At 46.9% G+C, this 24,896-nt stretch overlaps 3 protein-coding genes across 8 annotated transcripts; all 3 read right to left on the bottom strand.

Moving 5' to 3' along the window:
* Window positions 1–2,548: 2,548 nt before the first annotated feature.
* On the bottom strand, window positions 2,549–9,209 carry LOC120713808 (probable rhamnogalacturonate lyase B). Of its 4 annotated transcripts, none has more exons than XM_039999783.1 (17): window positions 8,716–9,209; window positions 7,027–7,557; window positions 6,739–6,941; window positions 6,521–6,642; window positions 6,215–6,268; window positions 5,976–6,095; window positions 5,761–5,880; window positions 5,529–5,670; window positions 5,266–5,436; window positions 5,001–5,156; window positions 4,740–4,846; window positions 4,519–4,609; window positions 4,275–4,416; window positions 4,034–4,190; window positions 3,835–3,951; window positions 3,602–3,728; window positions 2,549–3,494 (listed from the first exon to the last, which is right to left on the bottom strand). In XM_039999783.1, the coding sequence occupies exons 3-17, from the start codon at window positions 6,820–6,822 to the stop codon at window positions 3,255–3,257; spliced, it is 1,950 nt and encodes a 649-aa protein (XP_039855717.1). In that variant the 5' UTR covers window positions 6,823–6,941; window positions 7,027–7,557; window positions 8,716–9,209; the 3' UTR covers window positions 2,549–3,254. The 4 variants fall into 4 exon arrangements, with proteins under 4 accessions (XP_039855717.1, XP_039855714.1, XP_039855715.1 ...); XM_039999780.1 differs by having other exon boundaries at window positions 3,101–3,494; window positions 4,275–4,458; window positions 6,739–6,841; XM_039999781.1 differs by having other exon boundaries at window positions 3,101–3,494; window positions 4,275–4,452; window positions 6,739–6,841.
* Window positions 9,210–13,431: 4,222 nt separating this feature from the next.
* On the bottom strand, window positions 13,432–18,027 carry LOC120713807 (O-fucosyltransferase 6-like). The gene is made up of 10 exons (XM_039999779.1): window positions 17,685–18,027; window positions 17,536–17,598; window positions 17,068–17,158; window positions 16,776–16,852; window positions 16,030–16,118; window positions 15,737–15,920; window positions 15,341–15,522; window positions 14,567–14,669; window positions 14,149–14,477; window positions 13,432–14,055 (listed from the first exon to the last, which is right to left on the bottom strand). The coding sequence occupies exons 1-10, from the start codon at window positions 17,862–17,864 to the stop codon at window positions 13,623–13,625; spliced, it is 1,731 nt and encodes a 576-aa protein (XP_039855713.1). The 5' UTR covers window positions 17,865–18,027; the 3' UTR covers window positions 13,432–13,622.
* An 867-nt stretch (window positions 18,028–18,894) lies between these two features.
* Window positions 18,895–23,468, bottom strand: LOC120713806 (WD repeat-containing protein DWA2-like). 3 transcript variants are annotated; one of them, XM_039999777.1, is made up of 14 exons: window positions 23,282–23,466; window positions 23,115–23,198; window positions 22,848–22,980; window positions 22,607–22,718; window positions 21,938–22,037; window positions 21,491–21,618; window positions 21,313–21,394; window positions 20,763–20,851; window positions 20,072–20,117; window positions 19,910–19,980; window positions 19,761–19,831; window positions 19,627–19,685; window positions 19,455–19,520; window positions 18,895–19,372 (listed from the first exon to the last, which is right to left on the bottom strand). In XM_039999777.1, exons 1-13 carry the CDS (start codon window positions 23,327–23,329, stop codon window positions 19,479–19,481), a joined length of 1,065 nt encoding a protein of 354 aa, XP_039855711.1. In that variant the 5' UTR covers window positions 23,330–23,466; the 3' UTR covers window positions 18,895–19,372; window positions 19,455–19,478. The 3 variants fall into 3 exon arrangements, with proteins under 3 accessions (XP_039855711.1, XP_039855712.1, XP_039855710.1); XM_039999778.1 differs by having other exon boundaries at window positions 21,313–21,382; XM_039999776.1 differs by having other exon boundaries at window positions 19,627–19,831; window positions 23,282–23,468.
* Window positions 23,469–24,896: the final 1,428 nt, after the last annotated feature.

Below are 24,896 nucleotides of genomic sequence, written 5' to 3'. Positions count from 1 at the left end.
GTATACAAATAAACTACTATTTTTTATTTTCTTAATTCTTAATTTATCTATTTATTATCCTTATTAGTCATGAGCTCTTAGCACAACTTCATATTTCCTTATTCTTCTAAAAAACCTTTAAATTTTTGTTTATTAATATTTTTTATATGAGCTCTTTAGTCAACTAATAAGTTTATTAATTTAATTTCTAAATTTATTCATGACTCTTTTAGTTACTGTAGACTATTATTATAGTAAAGTCCACCGATGTGTATTATTTTCTTTTTGAGATTAATGTTTTAATCTCTTGTCGCTCTTGACTAAGGTTGAGCGTGCACTTTATAAGAGAGACAAAGTTTACTTTTTTATCCATTGATTAAATAGATTATTGGTACCCACAGATAGTAGAGCTCGGTTAATGCATTCCTTTTGACTATTCGCATGACCTATTTGGAGTTTGGATTATAGATTTACGTTTGGCGTAAGATTAGAAAAAAAAGAAACTTAGTAATTGGGTACAGTATGCAAAAGAGTGTTGATTTGCGAGTGTGTGTGTATGATGATGAATGTGCTTGTGTAGATTAATTACCGCCTACTCAAATTAGCTAATGAAGGGGCTTGGTTGTTGTTATCAATTGCCCCGCAGTTACCACCTTGTGATTACTACTGATGATGTGGTATTATCGTTACCGTACCTTTGACAAATCAATCAGTCATTGTTCCTGAGGTGGTAGGTAGGTAAGTGCGCATGTGTCCTGTTGGTGCTAGCTAGCTTGCTTTGCAGCCGCACGCAAGTTGTTGGCTTTTGATCTCTGTTGTGAGTCCTATGGATTTATTAGGAGGTCGTCGATGCAGTGATCTATCATCTATGTTGTCGGCATCTAATACTATTAATTTGTTTCGTTTTCATATTAATAACATGGCAATTTTTACTTCTCTTTTGTCAAATGTGGACTCTTTAGTGTACCCTGGACCGTTAGAACTTTTTTATAATTAATCTGGACTATTAATTTGTTTCGTTTTCATATTAATAACATGGCAATTTTTACTTCTCTTTTGTCAAACGTGGACTCTTTAGTGTACCCTAGACCGTTAGAACTTTTTTCTAATTAATCTGGCAATTTCATACTTCTTTTGTCGGACGTTTTCCTATTATCATATAACATGGCAATTTTTACTTCTTTTATCAAACATGGACTCTCCAAGCTACCCTAGACCGTTAGGTCTTTTTCTAATTAACCTAGCAATTTATTACTTCTTTTGTCAGATGTGGACTCTCTAGGTTAACCTAGACTGTTAGATCTTCATAAAATCCGACGGTCCGAATCCTTCTTTTTTTTAGATTAATGTGAGAATTTCTAGCATCTCTCGACGAATGTGGTGGCTTCTTCTAACACTCAAATATTTATATAATAGATACTTGACACGTACAGAAACTTGGTAAGACAAGGTAGGTCAGCTATCAGCTTAGATTGAATGGTCGGCTAGCTAAATGAGAAAACTCAACTAGCCCAAGCTATATAACTCCACAGTGCTACACTTCTCCAATCATAGATTCATAGGCACTTGGATTCATACGGGGTCCGTTTGGTTTGTTGAACAACTCTAGCCTGGCTAGAATTTTAAGCATGGCCAGCCTAAGCCTGGGTTGGGAGATGCGAGAGGCCATATTTGGTTGCATGATTTAACTAAGCCTAGCTCATGTATGCTTGTGTTTGGTTGAATGGTCTGCTCGCATATGGTCACCTCTTATTTGCTACGGTGATGTTACCACACCTCTATCTCTCCTCTGTCCCCGCTCTTTCCGATTTGGACAACTCTAGATGGCAGTGCTCACCGCTGACTCTGCTATTGGAGTGAGCTCGCCGGCGGCAAATCGAGCTCCTCAAGATGGAGGGTCCTCATATTTCAGCAAATGAAGCTCCCCGAGTTCGGTGCGACCGTGCGTGCCACGGGCGGGCGTGCTCCGCTGGCCCCGCACGGGCGAGCAGCGCCGGGCGCAGGCGGGCATGCTGCGCCGCTGCGGAGTGGCCTGCTCCGCTGGACGCGTGCAGGCGAGGCTCCGAAGACGCCAGCGGGCCTGGACTTGTCGGCCGCGCGCGGGCGGGCTGCGACGCCGCGAAAGCGCGAGCTCCGTCGCCGCTGCCGGGCCCAACTTTTGCCAGCCGCGGGCGTGCTGCGCCACCCAGAAAGCGCAAGCATGCTACGCCGCCATGGCCGGGCGAGTTCCCCGTCATCTTCCCCGGTTTTGCTGCTGCAAATGGAGCTCCGCCGATGCCGATTTGATGTTCGGCGCAGCCAAATCAAGAAATTGTTGCTCCCAACGGAGGTCCGGCGAGAGGCGGACCACGACCTGGGAGGGCGCGTCAACGACCTGGTGCAGCGGCTCGCGTGCCTGCTCCCAGCGGAGGTCCAGCGAGAGGCGGAGCACGGCCGGGGTCCGGCAAGAGGCGAGAGCGGAGGTCTGCCATGTTTCTAAGGGTCAGCGGTGAAAACACAGAAGGTGAGGGAATGATATGCAGGCGCTGTACAGAGCCAGGTGTTAAACTTTAAGATCACACAGCGTACAGATCGGATGTGATTTTTTCACCTTTCCTTTTCCGTAGTACAAGATAGCCCTAGATCTAGGAGTAAAGACAGAGAGGATAGAGGGGAGAGGACCTTCTCGACCCGCTCGCCATCTCCTGTTCCTTGGTGACGATCCACACTAGGGCGGCGACGGTTGACTCAGTGGCGTGGTCGATGAGTGCCGCTGACACAGCGGTCGCTGGAGTCGTAGAGGGCGGTGGTAGTGGCGTTGGTGGTGCTTCCCACCGCTGCAGCCCACCCTCTCTGATCGGATTAGGGTTTTGAGGTAGGAAACAGTGGCGGCGGTGAACCTCGTGCCTTGAGCCGCCCAGTCCCCACCTCCTTTATAGGGTTGCGCGACAGAGGCCCACCAGCCTCGCCTTGGGCTGGGCCCCCGATCAGGACGCGAGGTCAAGGGATTAGTTGGCCGTTGGGCCAACTGGTAGAGATCAATTCCAACACCTGGCTCCGCTTGTACGCTCGATTCTTGCGTACTAGCGTAGCCTGGCTAACATGCTCCCGCTGCATTAGTCTAGTCTGTCTAGATCTCTTGTACATGCAACCAAACATGCTGAGACTGCATTGCGAGAGCCTGGCTAGCCCTTAGCCAGGCAACTAAACCCACCCATGGTGAATACAGTTGTATTTTCACAACAACTAGCAACGCAATTATACAGATACTATCCAGCTAGTTGTTGTACAACAGATTAGCAGTCACATGGTCCCTCCAAACGCAAGTAGTCATACATCAGCCCCTGAAACGGGCTCTGGTTCCTGGGCTGCTTCAGGTAGATTGTGTTCATCCCCTGGACAAGCCAGGCACTATTCACATTGATGTTGAACAGCCAGTATAGCCCATGGATCCCGTGCCTCGCTATGGCGTTGTCCCTGCCGATCAGTCCAGTGGCGAAGTGAGGAACACCCATGTCTTTATTGTTGAAGAAAACCTGCACAATAAGATTGATCATGCATGCATATATCAGTGAGAACATCGGACAAGAGAAAACCGGAAAGAAGAAGATAGGGAAGAACAATATCTTCTTTCTGATATAACCTGCAACTCAGCACGTGCCGAAGACGCAAGCGCTACTCGGAACTTATAGGTGCTGCCTGGACTCACACTGTCAAGATTGAACTTGATTTGCCATGTAGTTGGTTGGTAAGTGTTCTCATCAACTTTTCTGATGTGGAGACAGGCATAGATGTGAGCACTTGGTAGAAGTGATTCATATTTATCTTTGTGCTAACAATTTTATCTGAGGGAAAGTAGGAAACAACAAACTGCACCTGTTAACTTGAGCATAGAACCAATCGGTGCTATAGTCGCTCTGGCCGATTGTGTACACCAGATCACTATCTGGGTATAGTTCTGCATATCGTTCCCAAAGTCCGTATTGCCTGAACCTGAAATTACCGGTGACCGTTCAGAAGACTATAAGATAAGAACGATCATCGGTTCATGGTTAAAAGAACAATCTCAACTGACCTGTCAGGGTGGTTGATGTACAATCTATTGACATATTTGGGGTTAGGGTCTGGAAAATAGAACTCAGCAGCAGATCGATCAGGTACTCCAATCTCCCACATTGTTGGACCGTCTCTTGGTGGTTGATACACAAGGTCACCCAGATAAATATCATCCCCTGCATATCAATAATGAATACATCAGCAGACTGCTAAAACTTGCTAGAGTAATGTATGTATGCCACCCAACTGAAGATGCTTACCTGAAGCTATGGTCAATGTAGCATCTAATTTGTAGTCCCCTATGAAACCGGGAACCCATGCATACAGGTTGTAGTTCCCAGTTACAATGTTCCTTATGTAGAAGCTCCCATCTACGTCTGCTCTACACCAGAATTGGTATCCCTGTTGAAATGTAGTGTACGAGAATAAACTGAATACCTGAAACTAAAAAACAACTCGTTTATGTGAACGGAAACAGGGAATGTACACGGCATGCTAATTTACCTTGCACTCTCTTTGCCAGGATCCAGCTTCTCCTGGTAGGGCCAAGCCTACATAGGCTCCAGAGGCATAAAGGTCCCCATCGTCTATATACCTATATGACATGATGGTTAATAAGGGGTGCAAGAGAAATTTAACTACATCAAGAGCACTTAAGAGTTTCAAGCTACTATAATCTTGTAAATTAGTTGCTGGAAAAACTGGACAGTGGTGGCACTTGACACCTGTCTCGAACTAGTAATCTACCAGAAACGCATCCTCTTTGCTCAGTCTTCTGAAAATCCTCTGAAAGTGCGAAATAATATGGCCAGCTTTCTTTCTCAATCATCATCTGATGACACAAGGGAAAACATAAATAAAATCAAGTTACTTCACAGTTCTGTAGTACTCGTAGCACGTGGGAAAGATAAGTAGCTAGTAGTTGGTAGTTACTTTGTCTGAAATCTGATTTATCTTTTTGATAAGGAAATCTGAATTATTGTCACCTGAACTTTTGCATCCTCCCAGAGCATAGTTGGGTCACTCCCGTCCCAACTGGAGTTAAGGTACATGAATACGGGTCCATGGACCCTTTTCCAGTATTCTCCATTCGTAAATATGGGTGAAAGGTCATCCCCCGCATAATGTGCGCTAAGAAACATCTGCATCTCAGATGGAATAAAACATTCAGATTGCATATCAGCAAGGACTGCTGGTTCAGATTCTGCGTGGGTTCTAGATCATGATGAATGCCTGATTGCCTTAACTTACAGCTAGCGTAGTGGGGCCAACATGAGAGGTCAAATTCTGCTTCAGGGGTCCTCCTGTCCTGAACTCATCACTTGGAGTGATCTGCCAGAAGCCAATGGGAGGATCGAATGACATCCATCCATGGACATTGTTGTACTGGTCCTCGCAGGAGTACTGGTACTTGTCGTCAACCTTGACAGACATTATAAGCAACACTCAGATTTAGAATGCAGTCAGATAATCACCATGGGTAGCCAGCGTATATCTCTGTCAGGCCAGGTTACCTCCCCTCTCAGATCAGGGTTGATTGGGTCCACAAGGAGCACAGCCTCAGGGTATGCTAATGGCTGACCTCTGGGAGGCAGTCGGTCGTCCGGCATTGGCATAATTCTCTGCCTATCATCAGCCAATGCCATGTAATGAAACCTGAAATTGCACCAAATCACAGATGGCTTCAATGGACAGCAACATTCAGACATTGAGTGAACAGGAAATAGTTCAGATAGCTAGGCGTACTTGTCTTTCCGGAGCTTGAAAGCCACCCTCGTCTCTCCCAAGCAAAAATCAGGCCAGCCTTCCTTATGCTCATAGATTCCATAGGTGTAGAATCCTGAAGAACCCCGGAGAACGATGAACCTGTACAGAAATATTTGCTCCGTTTAACATGTTCTCTTTCGTTTTCGCCCGATGAATTGAGCTGATGAGAATTGTTATGTTTGTGCATCACTCACCTCTTATCAATGTTCAAGGGGACAACTTTGCCTTGTAGAGAAGGATCCCAATTTCTGGTGAAGGAGACCTCAGCCTGGTTTTCATCATGGTATATGATGCGGAACTCAGTACCTTTGATCCTGCACAAGAATGTTCAGGTTCAGATTCATTTGGGGTCTTTCTTTTCTGATTCAGAAGCAAAATGCATTTATAGTGATGCAGTAGTCAGGACTGAATTGAGAATTGAGAGAGCTCTTACACATCAAAGATGCCAGTTTTCTGCCCTGGTGGGTTCCAAACAAGATCCCAGTACCTGACAGAACATGCAGCAAGTTACACTGTCAACTCTGTTTCAGCATCAATTTTGCATGTATAAGCAATAGAAATCTTAATTAACTGAAGAATAAAGTGCATGTTTAATTTAATTGTGCCCAAGTCCAACTAGCAGCAATGCCTTCAACTAAACAAAAGATAGCAAATACGGAGATAAAAAAGAATGAAGTAACCAGAGGATACATACATACATACAGAAGCAAGATAAAGTAATCTGAAATTGGTACCGTACCCTCTGTTGTCTTCCTTATTAAGGATTTCCATGAGGTTATCCACGCCATTGTAGCGCACGCCCGTCACGATCCCGTCAGGGTTGGACAGCGTCAGTTCAAAGATGCCATTTTTTATCTCAACCTGCACGACCAAATCAGCACATCCCCATCACACGGGACTCCAATCCTGCAATACTAAAACCAATTGGCTGAGGCGCAGGCGGATACAGGGACGCACATATCGATCGCTGACGTTAACCCTGACGCCGGCGGTGGCATCGACAGCGGCGCCGGCCGGCGAGGCCGCCCGCGGAGGGCCCATGCAGCAGAGGCTCCTGCAGCTTCAAGCAGGCGAATGCGCAGACGCATGAACGCGAGAGATGTGATGCAAGAAACCAGGGGCATGTGTTTGTGCGTATATATAGAAACTGGCCGGGAAAGCTTGAAGCAGTAGTAATGGCGACATTGCCGAAATGGATGTGCACATAAGCATGTGATTAGTTAGAAGCAGGCGCAGTAGTAGTACCTAAGCTTCCCCATGGGCGATGGACAGATCGACGGATCACGTCGTCCTCCACTACTTGCTGTTCTTGCTCGGTGCAGTTGGGACGTACGTGGAGGCGCTTGGACGGGCGGTTATCCCTTGGGTTGGAAAGCAAGCATGGGAAGAGTGGAGTTGAAGCCAAGGAGGAGGAGGATATGGAGGGCGGCAATGGCGTCCACCGGGCCTCGTCCGCGTCTTCAATTCTTGGTGGTTGGTTGGTAGGGACACTTGTGACTTGCTGCCAGCTGCAGGAATGGCGAGAGATGGAAGTGGCTGACTGGCTTGTGGCTACAGCGAAAGATGGATGTGTGTAAAAGATGCTGCAGCCTTGAAAGGAGTCTTGTTTTGATTTGCGAGTGCTGGATTTTTGGCTGATGGGATTCTTGTAGGATTGTGTAATGTACAGAGTTTTCTTTTACTTTCCTTTCTACTACTTGTAGCTTGCGCTAAGTAGGCTTTGTATTTTACCTCTGACTCCTACTATCCATGGAAAAGGCAGAACACATGCACAACCTGTCCACAAAAGAAAAAAAAAAAAGACGTTTGGCAGATCAGAGTTTCAGCAATAAATTCCTGCTCATATTTGTGCCAATGTTAGCACGAAAATGTAGGGGGCAGATGATTATGGTCTCCGAAAAATGTTTGGCAAACCATCCAAACGAGTGCTACTTTTTATGGCCAGACATTAGTTGATGCAAGTTTGGTTGAAGCAGAAAACGGCTCCAAGTTTATTGGGGCTAAGCCTGCAGTTGGATTTGGCAATGATTATTATTTATTATTAGGCTCATCGCAAGGGGTTGTTGGGATTCCTGAATAAAGTATAGTATAGCAGGTGCCTTGCAAACATCATTATTCAGTAAAGCTTGTTTCAGAACACATCTCTTCAAGTTCTGCCCTGATTACACTTGTTTTTGCAAAAGAAAGAACAGAAGCAAACTCCCTTCAAACTTCAACAATCCACAAGCTGTAGTGCGTTAACCACAACCACTTGAAGCTGTGGCTACTATAATCAGGTAGTGCGCGCTTAATGCGAATTAAGCTTGTGCTTTTAGTTTTTTTTGTTTTTTAAAGAAAAGATCAAACTTGTACGCGGCCGTCCGGACCCTGGAGCATCGACGCGTGGAAGCCGACCACTGCCGCGCGCACCACGCGTCGCCAGCCGCCGTCATCTCTGCGGACTTTGCATCGAAAAGGAGGAAGACTTGGGAGGCCGATGACCATTGGGGAAAGTGTTTTGGCATCGTCTTCCTCCTGGAGCGGAGGAGCACTACCACCGAGATGGATCTCTCCTCTCCTCCTGTTCTCTCCTGCGCCATGGATCATACAGAGGACTGGGCTGCTTGGGGAAAGGACAGTGCTCTTGGATTTCTCTTCCTGGCTTCTCACGTTCCCTCTTCCCCTGTCATGCTCACGGGCTGCTACCTGACCAGAGCACTGTCGCCTAGCCAAGAAAGCGAGCGAGCTATCTGGGTAGTAGCTGTGCAGTACGGGCTCGTGTATTTGATTCTTTCTAAGCTACTGTAATAGGATGAATGCTTTCAAGGAGAAAGAAATAATCCAAGAGTCGAGGAGCACATGCACCAAGAGGTCGAGACAAAATTAAATGAAATGAGCAGGAATCACGAAGATTTTCAGACAAGCTGTAGAGTGGAGTGGATCACAAGAGCATACCTTGGATTGGAGTTTGCAGAGTCCCTGTCTCACCTGACCAGGCCCAGCGCGACGAGACGAACAGGTCGACAAAGCAGGAAGGCACGGGAGAAATAGAGAGAAACGCCACAGGATCTATTTCGATTTTACAACTGTGATGACAAGGTTGGCCGTTACTATCACAGCGCCGCGATTTATTAAAAAAAAATCAGAGCCCCATTGTTTGGCCAGAATCCATGGAGCGAGGGGCTTAACATGCATGTGCCTCGATCCAGCATTTCAGTGGCAGTGCAGACTTGCATTGACTAAGACAAAGCTAGAATCTAATGTCTTATAGTTCAAAACTGAGGTAGTATATAGTTTTAGCAATATGGAAGGCATGTGTCTTGAAAGATACTTTCATTGCCTCATAATTCTGTTAAATGCTGTGAATGTCTAATAGAAAACATTAGTCGAAATCATGTATAGTTCTTTCCATGCTGTAAACATAAGTAGTATTTTATCAGATGGAGTATATGCTCAGAAACACAGTGCAGAAGATTTCTAACAAGTTGGGTACACACTTAGCTAGATTTGGAGCATGATGGTGTGTCAAGTGTTGAACCTTGCACTGGTTGGCATTGGGGCTGGGTACTGATGATGGAGACATGCAGGATTGCAGGAGCACACTCTGTTCATTGATCCAACAATATTACCAAATCCCCAATCCTGACCAACAATATTGTTCAGAAAATAACAAAGTGAAAAACAAACAAGAGGATACACTGCCACAGCGGGCTCTGTTCTTCTCTGATGCCATCCTCCCTCTGACAAACAAACGATGGCGCGCGGCGTTATTAGCACAATAAACCCTAGCCATAACGAGTGATATATCTCCATGAATCAGTCCTTGAACGAGAGCTCCATCTTCTCGATCAGCTCCGCCAGCTCAGCACGCTCCGCCGTCGACGCGTCCCCAGGCGGCGCCGCGGGGACGGCGGCAGCGCCGTCGCCCGCGGCCGACTCCATCGTGGCCAGGCGCGCCATCATGGCGGAGAGGACGCGCTCGTTCCGGCGGTCCTCGTGGAGGGAGAGGAGCGTGCGGACGCAGCGGCGCACCATCTCCCTCCGGCGGCGCCGGTCGCGGCTCTCCTGCCCGGCGCGCAGGTAGTCCGTGGGGAGCTTGGAGAGCCGCCGGGCCTCGCGCCGCCGCGCCGCGTGCCCCCGCGCCGGCTCAAATTCTGAAGTCAGGCTCCCGGATTGAGACCCAAATTCTGAAATTTCTCGGTCCAGAGGCAGAGGGGACGGGTCGTAGCCGGCAGCCTGCAGCGCCCTGGCGGTCCGTACGGCGGCGCGGTCGTAGGCGGCCAAGGCGGGGCTCCCGGGTCTCGCGCCGGCTGCCATTTTGGCCACGATCTCGTCAATAACGCCGCGGCGGCTGCACGGCGCGGGCGGCGGCGGCGTCGCGAGCGGCGCCTTGGCCAGCACTGCGGCTAGGACCCGACAGAGGTCGTCGTCACCATACGACGACGACGCCACGCCGGCCGGATCGTGGCCGGGCGCCGGCGGCGGCGGTGGCTGGTGGTCGATGTGATGATCCGGCACCCCGAGGGTGGCGCCGGCGAGCAGCGCGGTCAGCTGGCCAGTAGGGTCTTGATCTGGCGCCGCACCTTGTCCAGACGCGCGCGAAGCCGGCGCGCTCGGTGGCGGCTGATCGGCGTGGTTGGGCGGCGCGGCCATGGGCGGGCGACCAGTTGACGATCGATTCGGTACGGTTATTAGGGGCCTCACGATCCAGTTAATATAATCCGTGCTTGAATTTGTTTGGTACTGCTGTATTAGATGATGAGGAAAGGGTGTACATATACGTGTATACTATATACACACACACCAACACCGATCCGGCCGAATCCGATCCGGCGGCCCACCCACCGCAGCCCGCACGCGGCTCAATGCGAGAGGAAGGTCCCAATGCTATGGGTTCTGTTTGGTAGGGCTCCAACACCGGCTTTGAGCGGAGTCCTGCCAAACGAGTGAGCAGTTCCACTCCAGGAGCAGCAAGTGAAGCAGTTTTCGACTTCCACTTGGGAGGTGAAGCCACGGGGACGAGGCTCCGTGCGGCTCCTCCTCGCACTTTCCAGCTATGCCCCCCAGGTGTGGAGTGCACTCGGCTGCCGGCCGCCGCAGGGCATGGCTCGGCGGGAAGGAGGGCAGTCGGGCCACAGAGGGAGGTGCGTGGTGGCGACGGGGCCGGACGGCGATGGGAGAACGGGCGGAGGAGGCGGCTGCAGGAGCCCGTGGCCCCGAGGAAACAGGGGCGCCGCCGGAAGGAGCAGGACAAGGTAGCGCCGGCTTGTGGAGGAGCAGGACGAGGCGGCGCCGGCGTATGGAGGAGGAGGACGAGGCGCGGGCCGCTGCCGCCGGGAGGCGAGGAGGAAGCGCGGGCCGCTTGGCGGCGGCGGCGGGGGCTGGGTAGTGAGGGCCGCGAGGAAGGAGACTGAGATGGGGTGGGGCGGATGGATAAGAGGAGAGGAGGGGGAAAAAGAAAAGGGAAAGAAAAAGAAAATGAGAGGAGAAAAAGAAAAAAAGAAAAAAAACGTAAAGGGCGATTTAGATATTTTATAACCTCAATCCAACAGGTAAAGCTGTTTTGCCAAATATTTTCTAAAGAGTTAAATACACCAGCGGCCCTTGAACTTGTCCTCAGGTGCCACCTAGGTCCACGAACTCGCAAAATTGAAATCTGGCACCATGAACTTGTTAAGTTGTGCCATTTAGATCCATAACCCTTCAAATGGTATGAATATATGCAAAAAAACCCTTCTTTTTTTCCTCCTCTCACCGCGCCCCCACCCTCATTGGCCACACGTCGGTGCGGCCCCTCCGCCCCACCGCCGGCGAGCGGCTGGCGCGCACCCCTCCTCCCCGCCTCGCCGCGCCGGCCCTCCACGCTCCCTCTCCCCCACCAGGCACTCCTCCTCCTTCCCTTGCTCGGTACCCTGCGCGGAGCAGCGGCGGGGCCTCGCTCCCTCCTCTCTCTCTCACGACGGCGGCGGCCGGATCCGGCTCTGCTCCGCCGCTCCTTGCCATCTGCCGACCCCGCACACGGCCACACCACGCCGGATCCGCGCGGGTGGCGGCAGCAGGCGGCGGTAGCGGCAGGCGGCATGCTGATATGCGCGCGCGGCGGCCGGCGCGAGCGGCCTGCGCTGGAGCGGCGGCCGGGCGGGACCCCCTCTCCGCCGCGCCTCCTTCCTCTCCGGCGGTGAATACGGGCGACAAGGGCCGCCCACGACCTTCCCGGCCCCCTCGCCTCGAGCTCCACCGGCCCCCTCGTCGCCACCGCCCCACCTCGAGCGACACAGCGGCGGTCGGGGCCTGCACGAGGCGCGGCCGTGGCCTGCGCGCGGCGGCGACCGTTATTGCCGCCGCCGGGGCCGCGGGGCAGGCCTGCGCGGCCTGCACGGCTGGGCTGCGCGGCGGCCGGCGGCGGCCGGCGAGCGGGACCGCGGCGAACGCGCAGCGCGGCGGCGGCCCTGCAGGATGGCGGCGAGGGCGCGGCGCGGCGGCGGCTCTGCGGGATGGCGGTGAGTGTGCGGCGCGGCGGCCTGCGAGGCGGGGGCACGGCGGCCGGCGAGCGGGACTGCAGGGAACGCGCGGCGCGACGACGGCCCTACAGAATGGCGGCGCGGCGCGGCGGGGCCCTACGGGACGACGGCGAGTGTGCAGCGCGAGGGCCGCGCACGACCTTCCGGGCCCCCTCGCCTCGAGCTCCACCTCGAGGGACACGGCGGCGGTCGGGGCCTGCACGCGGCGCGGCCGTTGCCTGTGCGCAGGCGGGCAGAGCGTAGCCGGAGCGGCACGCGTGGGAACACGGAGGAGCAGGGGTGCGGACGGCGAAGATGATAAAACTCCAGGGCTTTTTTTTGCATATATTCATACCCCTTGAAAAAGGGTTATGGACCTAACTGGCACAATTTAACAAGTTTAGGGTGCCAGATTTCGATTTTGCGAGTTTGTGGACCTAAGTGGCACTTAGGGACAAGTTCGAAGACCGCTGGTGTATTTAACTCTTTTCTAAAATAGCTTCAGCTCCATTAGTGAAGCCGCTCCACTGGAGGAGCCAGAGTTGGAGCTGGTTTTAGAGGGAGTGGGAGCCCTACAAAACAGGCCCTATATCTTTCACAAAAAAAAATTCTTCTCTATTTTCCAGTTGGAAGTGATTCTTGGTCACAGGTTTTATGCAGCGGGATATACAACACAAGTGTCTTCAGTCACTTGGCAGGCAGGCTACAATTGGTCAAGTCGGTCACGTGTCCCATGACAACATATTACCTGATATCAGACAGCTGATCGTAGGCAGAGATACGGTCTAGATGCACAAATTCCCTGCTGGTTTTAAGAGCCGGAGATGGTAGACCACATCTTGGTCGACTGCAGCTACTCAAAGGAAGTGTGGTGGGGGACCTAGCTTGTGTGCTGCCCGTTGTAACTGCATGCTGGGACACAACATGGAGCGGCAGCAGTGGTCATCTGTCAACATGGAGCTGCACACCTGAGGACAGGCCAGATCGAGGAGTGCAGGAAGGGTGTGGACTCCTTTTTCATGCTCATAGCCTGGTCCATCTGGAAGGCTCTTTAGAAATTCTTCTCGGACGGTAGCACAGCTGAGAGGAGATATCTTACACGAGCTTATGACAGGTTTGCACAAGGAAATAAACAGAAGCAAAACGCATGCTACAATCTAAAACAGGCAACAAACCACAAATGTTACAAACTGAGGAATCAGACACTGCACTACTGAGATGCAAGGCTAAGTCTGGTTGGAGGATGTACATTTACATTGCAAAAAAAGAAATATGTACAATTTCAAGGGGTCAAAATTCGCTAATCACTCAGCCCAAAATTGCTTGGGAAATTACTTTGACGCCGGTTTTACAACTTAGCAGCTAGTCTGAAAGAATCTGTTCCAGCTCAGGATCCTCTGGTCTGACCAACGCATCGTCGTCCATTTCCAAGTCAACCATCCCTTTCTCTGCAGGAGCATCTTCGTCGTCATCATCAAATTCGCCCACCTCTTCGCCAATATAATTAGGAACTGCTGGCTCATCCATGGCTTTGCCTCGGTCACTACTAATATCCAAAATTTGATCCTTGCGAGATTTGGCTTTGCCATCAGTCCTTTCACAGATACAGCTGGAGGGGTTCTCATGAAACTCCCCCCTCCCTGGCCTAAGCTCTTTGGGCTCTCCCATAAACCCTTTCTGAAACATGTGTACTTTTGAGGAGAATGCATCCCATGACATGTTTCCTCTGCTCAAAAATAAGGGATAGAGCCTTTTGGCATTTGGTCGGATTGTTCTCTTATGCCCAAAATATCTCCTGCAGTGAGCACTAAACATGGTCAGGACAAGTGACGAAACCACTTACAGTACAACAGAGTAATACAAGTACAAACAGCAGAGTAATGGTCACCTTCGCCCAGCCAAAATTTTAGCCATGTTGCCGTTGTTGTTAGCCACAAAAGCATCACTTTCATCACAGACAATGAAATCAAGTGCAGCCATGCGAGATGAATACTTAGAGAATGGAGCCAGCTCCTCTTTGCTAGATATTGTTTCTTTTGTGTGGAGATTGGGGAAGAGAGCTTTAAGCGATGCCAGAGTCCTTGCACCTCCATATATCTCTCCAGAAGCCACATAAATGTGGACATCCTTACTGTAGCCCAGTGCTCTCAACATCAGACCCACCTCTTCAGGAGTTAGCGGGCATCTACCTTGCCTTCTTCCTTTCTCTGGGTTAGGCTGAAATACAGAACAGCAGATGTTGCATTAGGCAATTTGATCTGGGCTTTTCAAGGTGCCTACCATATGATGCACAGTAGCATACATACATGCAAGCCTTTCCACCTCTTCCTTATAGCACCAAGTTCTCTCCTCTCTTTTTCTCCACCACCATAATAACATCCCGAAAAGGCAAGCATATCAGGTTCGAATCTGCCATTACCAAATGAACAATGTTCATGGAAAGGACACAAAAAAGACTAATATCATTAAGAATTGGAAAGGAAATGTACATGGACTGGGAATAGGTATTTCTAGGATTTAGCTTTGGTATATAAAACTCGTGCAACTTCAGACTAATATCACATATGCCCTTCTACTGCAGTGGACTATTACACAAATGTTTCTAGGTATCATGCCAGCCAAGCGCCTAGAGGTCTATGTACGAATCAAAAGTTATCAATACAGCAACATTTGTTGCATCCATACAACAGCTTGCTACAGTCTACAGAATATCCATCTGCCTTAACAGGACCAACAGACATCTAAATACACAGCTGGTGGAAATCGAGACCGTCCTTTCAGTTGTCACTTCTTCACCCAAGGTGCTATCCCCACCTTAACTACTCTGTCATCAACCAGCTGAGGCCTTCGGGTCATCAATCAGATTGGCCCTAGAGTGAAACCAAACTTCTGTCCATCCTAGCTCAGGTGACGAAAGCACCCCCTATGTTCCAGCTTCTAACCTCTAAATGGGTTTCAAGATCCACTGATGTAACGAAAGTAAGAAACTATGTTCTTTGCATTAGACCCATTTTACTCTCAATTAGTATAAAAAGAAAATGATATGTGAGCTAAAACACGAAAACTTTATATATGCACACCTTAAATGAAGAGCAATAAAATACTTGCTCCTCTCCCTCATTCTTTGTATTAGCTTTTCACCCATCTCCTGTATTGGAGCAGTAAATCTCAATGCATGATAGTTGACTCTGCATCTCAACTTTTGCAAGTCAGTTTGCAACCTGTTTGCTAATCTATAATCAAATTTCGTCAATCGTATAACCTGCATCAAGTGAAAGAACAGATATCTTAGTACTCAAATTAAGAAAGTCAAATGTCTAAAATAGTTACAGAAAAAGCCTCATACATATGTTGTGCTTAGCGAGTAAAAATAATATAATTCGGAGGATGTGGATGAAATTGGTTAAGGAACATGATAACATCATATAAAACTAATGTATCTTGGTAACAAACAAAGCTACAATACAATGACTTACATGTTTCTTAAGAAGTGCAGGTAACACACGGTTCAAGTAACACCGCTCAGTACATTTTCGAGGAACACGCATTCTGTGAGGAGCCCGAAGTTTACCTCCTATCTCAGGAAGCTCTTTCACAATCTTTACATCCTTTGATAGGGATGAGATAAACCAGTTGGCATCAAAAATTTCAGAAAAATTGCTGCAACAGCAGTTGTATTAAATACAGCCCAAATGCACTCAAGTCATCTTAGAAACACAAGCAACCTTAGAAGATTAAGGCATAGGAGTGTTCAATACTTGAAATTAACCTTGAATCTTTCCAGAAGGATGCCTGGTCCAGTTTGGGAACAACAAGTGTGGCATTTAAAATGCGCGCAGCAACGACAGCATCAATTATCTGAAAGAGCCCACATATGTAATTAGGTTTACAAAGATAAAAGCAAGTATGAAACCAGAAGGCATAAATGTAGAACAAGTTATCAGTAAGGCATAAAAAATCACTCCTCCAAATTCATATTTGAACGTGACAGTAAAAGTGAGACAAGCCTCAAATTTCAAGGCTTCAACATGTTCTCGGGCACTGGTCAGGAGGTGTGTCACTGTAACGACAAATATACCTCTAAGCAAAAGTATGGATGAATATAAGAATCAACTGATGGTTTCTAACAATTATAGATAGCACATTCGAGAAAAAAATGATTATTGATATACACTAAGGAAATAATCTATTAATAGTTAAGGACAACATAACCGATCAAAGGGCAAAATCTAAGTTTACACATATTGGTCTGTGTATCATATTTTGCCTGGAAAACGGCTATCCTTCCAAATTCTGAAAGTGATAAGAAAGCTGGCAGAAGGAAACTTGGGTAAAGAATTCCAACATTTGGAGCAGATTCTAAAAAATATTCAAGAGCTTTAAGGCTTACTGTAATTAGAGGGTGATGAGAACATAAAATTGTGCATGAACATGTATAAGAAGGTTGAACACATGCTTTGCCTTATACTCCGATCCATCCACTTCCATATTATTTCTGGAAAAAGAGATACTTACCCCTGTTCTCTGTTGATTCAGGCCTCCACTTGTAACAATCATCAAACAGCGGTCTGTTTGTGTAGTAATATTTGAATCTGCACAATTTGAAACAATGACTACTTCAGATAAAGTCAAAACAGCTCAGCCCATTAAAGAAGAGATACCACCAAAACTATTTCCAGAATTTCAAAAGCATTAGTTACAACTAAACACCTAGCATTTGTAGCACTGTAGAACTTTGGAACAGATAAAAAGGCCTATGCAGCTATCCACATTTCAATCAACAAATGATTTCAAAAAGTTTGCCTACCAAGGAACTTGTTGCTTGAGTTGCTGCACCCATAAAATTTGCTAGCAAGCTTTGAACCCCAAAGGTTGTCCCTGACGGTCGAACCATTCGTCTACATTTTAGAAAATGTTGCAATGAATTCGTCAATTACAAAAGTAAAACTTAAATTTAACATGCTTAGGAAAAATGCAACCAAATCATTATGCAGTAACTCTGATGACAAAAGGTGCGCATTTTGAATAATTTTCTGTGGCAACATAAATAAAATCTAGTTAAAATCAGACATCTACTAGAGCATGCAACTTTTACTCCTAGTCAGTCACAATAACAAAGATAACTTAATCCACTAGCTTTGTCACCATCTCTAGGCCAAAAATGGCACATGAAATGGAACCCAATTCATTTTCCCACCAATTAAGATAAACATCACCCGAACTAATTAACTCAGGGAAACAGGCGCTCAATCTAATTGAAGCCGCCTATACTTACTGGAACACGAGAAATTTCGCGGCGCTCGGACTCGTCCATGCTGCCGCCACCGGAGCTGTTCAGCTGCATAACGCAAGACGAGTTAGATCCGGAGGTGTGGACAAAAAAAAAAAGGCAGAAGCAGCTAGGTCACTAGTGCGATATGATACCAAAGCATGGGCCGAGCGGCGGCGGCGGGAGGAGGCCACCACGGGGTGGTCCGAGACCGGCGGCGGGGAGACGTAGAGCAGCGCGACGGCGGCGAGGAGGAAGAGCAGGAGCGCCGCCGCCGCCAGCGCGGCGCGGCGCGGGCACCGGTAGCTGCCGCCGCGGCGCCGCGCCTGGACCATTTCCCGCGGCCGGGAGCGCCGCTCAGGGAAGCCGAGAGGGGGCACCTCGGCGGTGAGCTGGTCCCCGTGGCGGCGGCGGCGACATGGGACGCTGGCCTTCCTCTGGATCAGTGGTTGTTTGAACTCGGGAAAGGGATGGTGTACTGTAGCAGAGTACGGCGAACGTCTTCAACCACTCTGTCTGTTTGTTTCCCTGCCCTTTTGCACACTCAGACAAAAAGCATTTTAAGCTTTTCAAAAAAAAAACATTTTGTAGGATCAACATCTATCTATGATCAATAATATTATTATTATGGAGAATTATACTGATGGTTTATGAGTTATTTTTAAATCATTACAAAATACCGGAGTTAATTTTGATTACCCTACTTCTTCCAATCGGAAATATAGATAGATTGGTAGTGTAAGGGTAGCATCGCTAGATCCATAATGAAATATTTTCATAATATATTGTTATGTTTCTTTTGCGAAACACAGTGCATGTCATCCTACCCTATGAGAACCTCGGAAAGACACCGACAGATTTTAAGATTAACCAAGTCACAAACCTATATCATCTTCTTCTGTCATTACACTTGTGCAAAATTGCATTCCCAACGTGTGGATAAATGATTCAGAATCAATTTCAACGCGTGTTCATGCCTCAATGGACGTACGCACACGAAATTAACCCCCGTTGGAAAGAATAAATTTTGGTAAAACGACTCAGGCGGGAAACAAGCAGTTTCAACTTTCGAGCCAAAGTTTCTTGAAATTTTGCATGAACTTTTTGCATTCGGAATATGACCATATTCTCGTTGCTAGCTTGTAGCTTGCAAGGATCAATACATACATCTCCCAATAACTTCTTTCACTTTGTTCAGTTGCAACCAGGAAATAGTATTTTTCTCTCACACCAAATCAGCACCAGCCACCAGCACTTTTCTCACAACAAATCAGCACCAGCCACAGCCAGCCGAACAGAGTTTTTCTCTTATATACAGGAAATTACGATTATAAGATATCCAAGTGTGAGGCGAAAATGGACATGAAATAGAAGAGTTAATAGAATAGCTGACTCTGTTCATTGCATAAAGCAGCATTCCTATAATGGGGCCTTTTTCAAATATATAATATAAAATCCAAAGAATCAATATTCTGGCAAACAGAAAACCATTACTAACATAACTGATCAGACCTTCACAGCCAAGTTTCTAGCAACTGAAAAGGAAATCCCAGGACAAAACTTGACGATACAGGAAAGAAATGCTGATAATCTCGACCATGCTGTCTGTACTCTTTCCTGCTGAAGCTACATCAGACATTTTTGCAACCACTGCTGGCATCACCCGAGAGGGAGAGACTAGATATCAGCCAAGATGATTTCTGCAACATTCTTGGCTGTCAATTGTACCAGCATTGTTGCAGTCAATACAAATGGATCATCACATCAATGCTTCTTAACAGCGTGCAGAATGGCAAGGCAAAGCTCCGTGCAGCACCAATTATACAAATAACAAACAAGTTTGCTGTGGGGAAAACAGTTTATTAGACCACGAGGTAATTTTAATCATAAGGACAGTATAAGGAGGAGCCAGTTTATGCCCTTACAATGCAGAAGATGACCGGCAAGCTTCATTTTCTCTGCAAGTAAGGCTTGACTGATTCCAAAACAACCTGATCATCAGATAATCTCATGAATGGTTAAGAGGATACACAATCATAAATGTTTAGAAAGCATAAGGCAAAGTTCCATGAAGCAACAAATGGTGCATGTACTTACCCTTCCATCGTAAGACAAAGAAGCGAATAATGATGGGTCGTGGGAGCTCCATGCAATACCTACAATTTTAGTTAACTCTCTGATGTCATATCGAAATTCTAACGTATAAAATATGTCTAAGGATCCGAGAGTACCATATATGCTATCTTCATAGTCAGTATATGAATTGAGTAATTGTTCTTCTTGCCTCTTGGGTGAACTAGGGCTGATCAAACAAGATTCAGGCATCAATATAACAAATTTTAACAAAGAAACCTAACTAGAACCAATTAAGAATAGAGACCTGTCAGGTCCAGAATCATTGCTGCTAACTTGAGCCAACCATAAATTTACGGTTGAATCTGTTCCAGCACTCTACAAAAGCATAAATGTAATAAGTACTCAATGAAATCTATATATCATGAATTTACAAAACATTTGCATGTGGATGAATGGTGACACAGACCAGAAGCAGCTCATCATACTCAGGATTGTGCCGAACAGTCCATGTCCTGTAAAAATAATGAGATCATGTAAAAATCCTGGATATTTGCTGGTAAACAAGGGCGGAGCCAGAAATTTGTTTTTTTCATTATTAGGGGGGCCAACCATATTAATTTATATAAAAATTTAATCAAATTTTAAATTTATAATGCAAATTTGGGAACCATAGGGGGGGCCGGGCCCCTGCCCGCCCCCCCTAGCTACGCCCATAAAGGCAAAAGGAGGTTGATACAATCACAAAAATTAGAGATCGAACCACATATACAGTCAGAAAAAAGAAGAAAAAGATACTGAACCACATCTCCCATAAAGGGGCAGGTACTACGGTGGTAATGGGCCATGGCCCTAATGGTCTCTTCACAGCCCAATAAAGCCCTTAAAATTTTTAGTTCAAAAATACATATGTTTAGAGCCCGGCCCTTTTAGGGCCCGATCCTTAGATTTTCTAGTTCAAAATGTTGGGCCCTTTACCACCCCTGACTCTACTAGACTAACAAAAATAGAAACCCAAATCGTAATTGGATGAAAACTGCACTTGTTCGAAGGAAGTGAAGAATCAAACAGTACATATTCAAAGCACATAAATATACTGCATAGAATAAGTTGAGACAAATGATGTTCACGATGGAAAGATGTGGTTTCACAGTACATACCAATGTGAGTGTCCAGGGAGATCTTTCAGAGGATGTTTCAGCATTCTGAGATCCCATAAGCGAATTCCAAATTCATCTTCTGTTGTTGCCTACAATGTACAAGATATTGAGAATCAGAAAAAATAAATGAGCTTTCTTGAGGAAATGCTGTACTGATTAGTATATAATTTAATGAATCAGTAATAGATATAACTATTACTGGTCGTCCAATTGGCACACTACAAAAAGACCCAGCTATATTGAATTAATATATTTCTAAAACAGTAAAAATTCAAATTTGTTGCCACAACATAATCAAGTGTTCTGGCCATTTATTTAGCAATAATGAATCATGTCATACCCTGAGCGAACATGAACTATGATATTTAACTACTAATGCAAGAACATAGACAAAATAAAATTGGAAGGCAACAAAGAAAAATAAAGTACTACAGAATTTTGCCTATTCAATGTTACTACAAAAAGGTGATCCAAGAGAACAATCCTTTGTGTAAAAATATAAGAACACATGAGCTACCACTTGAGACAAGAAAATATGTATCATACTCACAATTAAGTTTTGCTTCTTGGGGTTATAATCCACATCCCGTATATGTGCATGTTCAATTGCAGTTGATTTGCTGAGAATAATGCTTTCACAAATAAAGATAAATATATAATGGAAACATATCAACAACTGAATTACAGATAGAAGCATATAAAGTCAAAGGTCAAGGTAAAGTATTAACTCCATAGAGCGGAGATCCCATAAGTGAAGTGATGAATCGGATATTGCAGCAATTGAATTGTGATTGTGTGGATCCCAAGCTCCACCACGTAAATTTGGAAGCATGTCAGCCGACCCCTGTGATATCACCTGTAACATACAAAGTCAAATTAGGACCAGGATGAAGTATCTAAACAGATTTGGCATTTTAACATTTCATAACTTGGTACTAAAGTCAACAATTGAAAACAATGAATTATAGGGTGTATCTGAAATTCTAAACAGTAGGCTCACATATACATATACATATACTAAAAACACTTCACTTGTTGGCTGAATTTCTCTGTATATATTTTCTCTTTTCTTAGCCTGTCTTTCGGTTGTCGTAAGGCTTTTTAAACGCAAGAAAACAAAACATTTTGTAAGTATGCTGATGATATATTGGTAAACAAAAGAATAGTAGCCACACCTTAGCTGATTTATTTGACGAGTCTATGTTCCAAAGAAAAATATTTCTGTCATCAATGCTAATTAGCTTATCATGCTTTCCAAGTGGCCACCAGAGCACACTGCAAGAATAACCAACGTATAGGTGTCAAGAACCAATAAAGATGAAGGCATATCATCTAGCAACATTTAAGAATATATAGGAGCACACTAGTTAAAAATAATTTAGCTCGAAATAATTTTAGAAGTTGAAAAAAAAATTCTCATATTATGTCTGATACATAGCAACACTGAAAATAAACTCAACAATTAATTCTTGTATTCCTTAAATGGTTCTAATGTAATGTGAAATAAATCCAGCATGCTAGACAACACAAAAAGGTCATTGCAGCCTTCTTAATAACAGCCCAATCATGTCAATATTCATGTGTAATCAAACAAGTAAAGACACAGGCAGAGGTCTATAGATTGTCTACCTCTTCGACTCTAAAAGGTGTTTTAGGCAGGCTAGGTGCAACCTGTGGATTAACTTCACTCGACTCACCAAAGAACAGTTTGTTATTTAAAAACAGATAAACACCAAAGTTGGGCATATAACTCTGAAAATTCAAACCATAGGCCAAAATCCAGTACATTGGGAAGAACGAGCAAGCTCTAGTGCAACCAAACATCAGCAGAGACTGAAGCGCACCATCTTAACTTGCCCATATGCCCAGCGAGCTCGAAGAGCTGCTCAAGCTGTGGTGAGTTTGACTGCCCATGCTGCTCTGGGATCTTCCAGACGGCAGCGCCATAACCCTCACCTGTCGATCAGGTCACAACACTTCCATTAACAAAAAAAATAAAATTCACATGGCAACACAAATACACACTTCGGATTTGCAAATTGGAATGCTCAAGGATAGCGAAAGGTGATTTTATCTATTCTTTACCGGAGGTGTAGACTGTGGAGAAGACCCTGTGATCGAAGGGGCACGATTTGAGGTCCCAGATCTCGTTGGGGTGGTAGAAGAGGCCGTCGCACACCAGCTCGCTCTCCCCCGGCGACAGCCGGATCAAGTGCACCTACTTGGACACACACAGACAGTTCGAGATCCGAATCAAATCTCACGCCATTTCCTCTGACAAGGGAAAAAAAGGACTACTGGAATCGCGATCCCCGCAGGAGCGGCGCTCCCCAATGGACGCGCAAGACGCACCTCGTTCTCCTCCTTGAGACTGAGGGTCCCGGCGAGGAAGGTGGTGGAGCCGGCGTCCGCGCGCACGTCCGCGATGCACCGCGCCTGCAACGACAACAGGGGACGACGGGGGTTAAGGGAGGCCGTTCTAGGAGATTCTAGAAGGCACCGCAGCTGCTGCTACTTGCCTGGTACTTGAGGCCGCCGTAGACGATGCCGCTGGATCCGCCCTGCATTCTCGCGCGCCTCGGCGGATCCCCCTCCCCCACGGGCTGATCGCTCGCTCGGAGTCGGAGACGGAAGGAGACCGCAAGCAGCCAGCCGCCTTACACACTCCTTTAGACAAATAAATTTACGTTTTCGTGGGCGGAAAGCGTATTCCACTATAGGCGTGTTCCCATGGAACAAATACTCCCTCCGTAGCTGTTTTCGCTGACACCAGCTGCATCCGTTTCAGCCATCGACAAATGGGTCAACAACAGACGGGAACCCACCGGTCATAGCCACAGGGTTCTGCATGTCGAGTGAACAGTCGTCTACTCCACCCGACTACTCCACCACACTTGATGATCAGCACATTTGCTGACACCAGTTTCTGACAAGCTCAACCGCTAACTGTGCGCATAGAGCGGGCGACCCACAACTAAGGCCTCCTCCATCGGTCGGCAACGTCGCCGGCTAAACTAATTATTTAATTGATGAATAGTTCGGAATATTCGCGCTAGCGCCGCGCGCGCCACTTAGCGATAGCACTCTCCTCCTTACAACGTACGCATTTCCAAGTGTTGCTACTACTGTGCTGGCTGGCGAGGTCGCTGGTACCAGCTGCAACCACTGGAGGAGGCCTAAAAGCGTGGCTAGTGGATGCACCGGCAGCAGACGAAAAGAAAGCCAGCGTGGCATTTATTTAATGGTGCTCCAGTAGCCTCGACGAGCGGTGTAGCGGCTGCGGCCAACGGGTGGCCAGCGGCGCCACATCGCAGCAAATGAAAGGGGGTCCGCGCACGCATCTGCCTGCTTCTGCCGACGACTCGCGAAACGCTCATTTTCTTCTCTCGCCCCACGTCGGACTCGCCGGCTTCCTATCACCGATAATACTTACTCTAAACCACGTTCAACGGTCTAGCTTAAATCCAATTTGTGTCAGATATCTACCAATAGAGAGAAGAGAATAAAAAGCCATCGCGCTAGCAAGCCATCAATAGATAGTCTCCCACACTTTCCAATGCTGGTTCTGGAACTCAATCGCTATAGTACACATCTACCAATGTCTAGAGTATGGCAGCTTTCTCATATTTTTTCTCTCTCAGCTCTAGATCAGCAAGCGATTTGTGAAGTTTATTGGAGGAGGCCTAATCAACTGTCGGTTGACTAAGAGCCCCTCCATCGGCGATCTCTTATACTAACTCATAGAATTTTCTATTCGATGAACAGTGCCAAATAGTAGTAAAATAAATGAAGAGACCGGCGTGCTGTGGAGCGCTAGCTCGCTCGCATCCCGAGATGCTCCCCCTCTCAGCAAAAGTCATTGTGCCGACTTCAATCCTGTAACTATGAGCTATGATAGCATTATCTATTTAGATATGACCTAAAGAGACATGCACAGCAGCCTACCCCGCAACCAACAGCAACACATCGAGAACACATGTAGCCTAGTTATAGAAGCTGACAGTGGGTCACGGCTGTCAACTCGGCCACCGGTCAGCAGCGTCGAGCCCAAATTAGACATGGAAACTTTTCACCTAACGTCGCAGGAAAAGAGTAGAACTCAGTGTATCACCACTGCCGAGCACACTGCACGAC

The sequence above is a fragment of the Panicum virgatum genome, chromosome 6K, assembly GCF_016808335.1.
Source record: "Panicum virgatum strain AP13 chromosome 6K, P.virgatum_v5, whole genome shotgun sequence".
In the NCBI taxonomy this organism is placed as follows: Eukaryota; Viridiplantae; Streptophyta; class Magnoliopsida; order Poales; family Poaceae; genus Panicum; species Panicum virgatum.
This window is presented reverse-complemented; position numbering and strand designations above follow the sequence as displayed.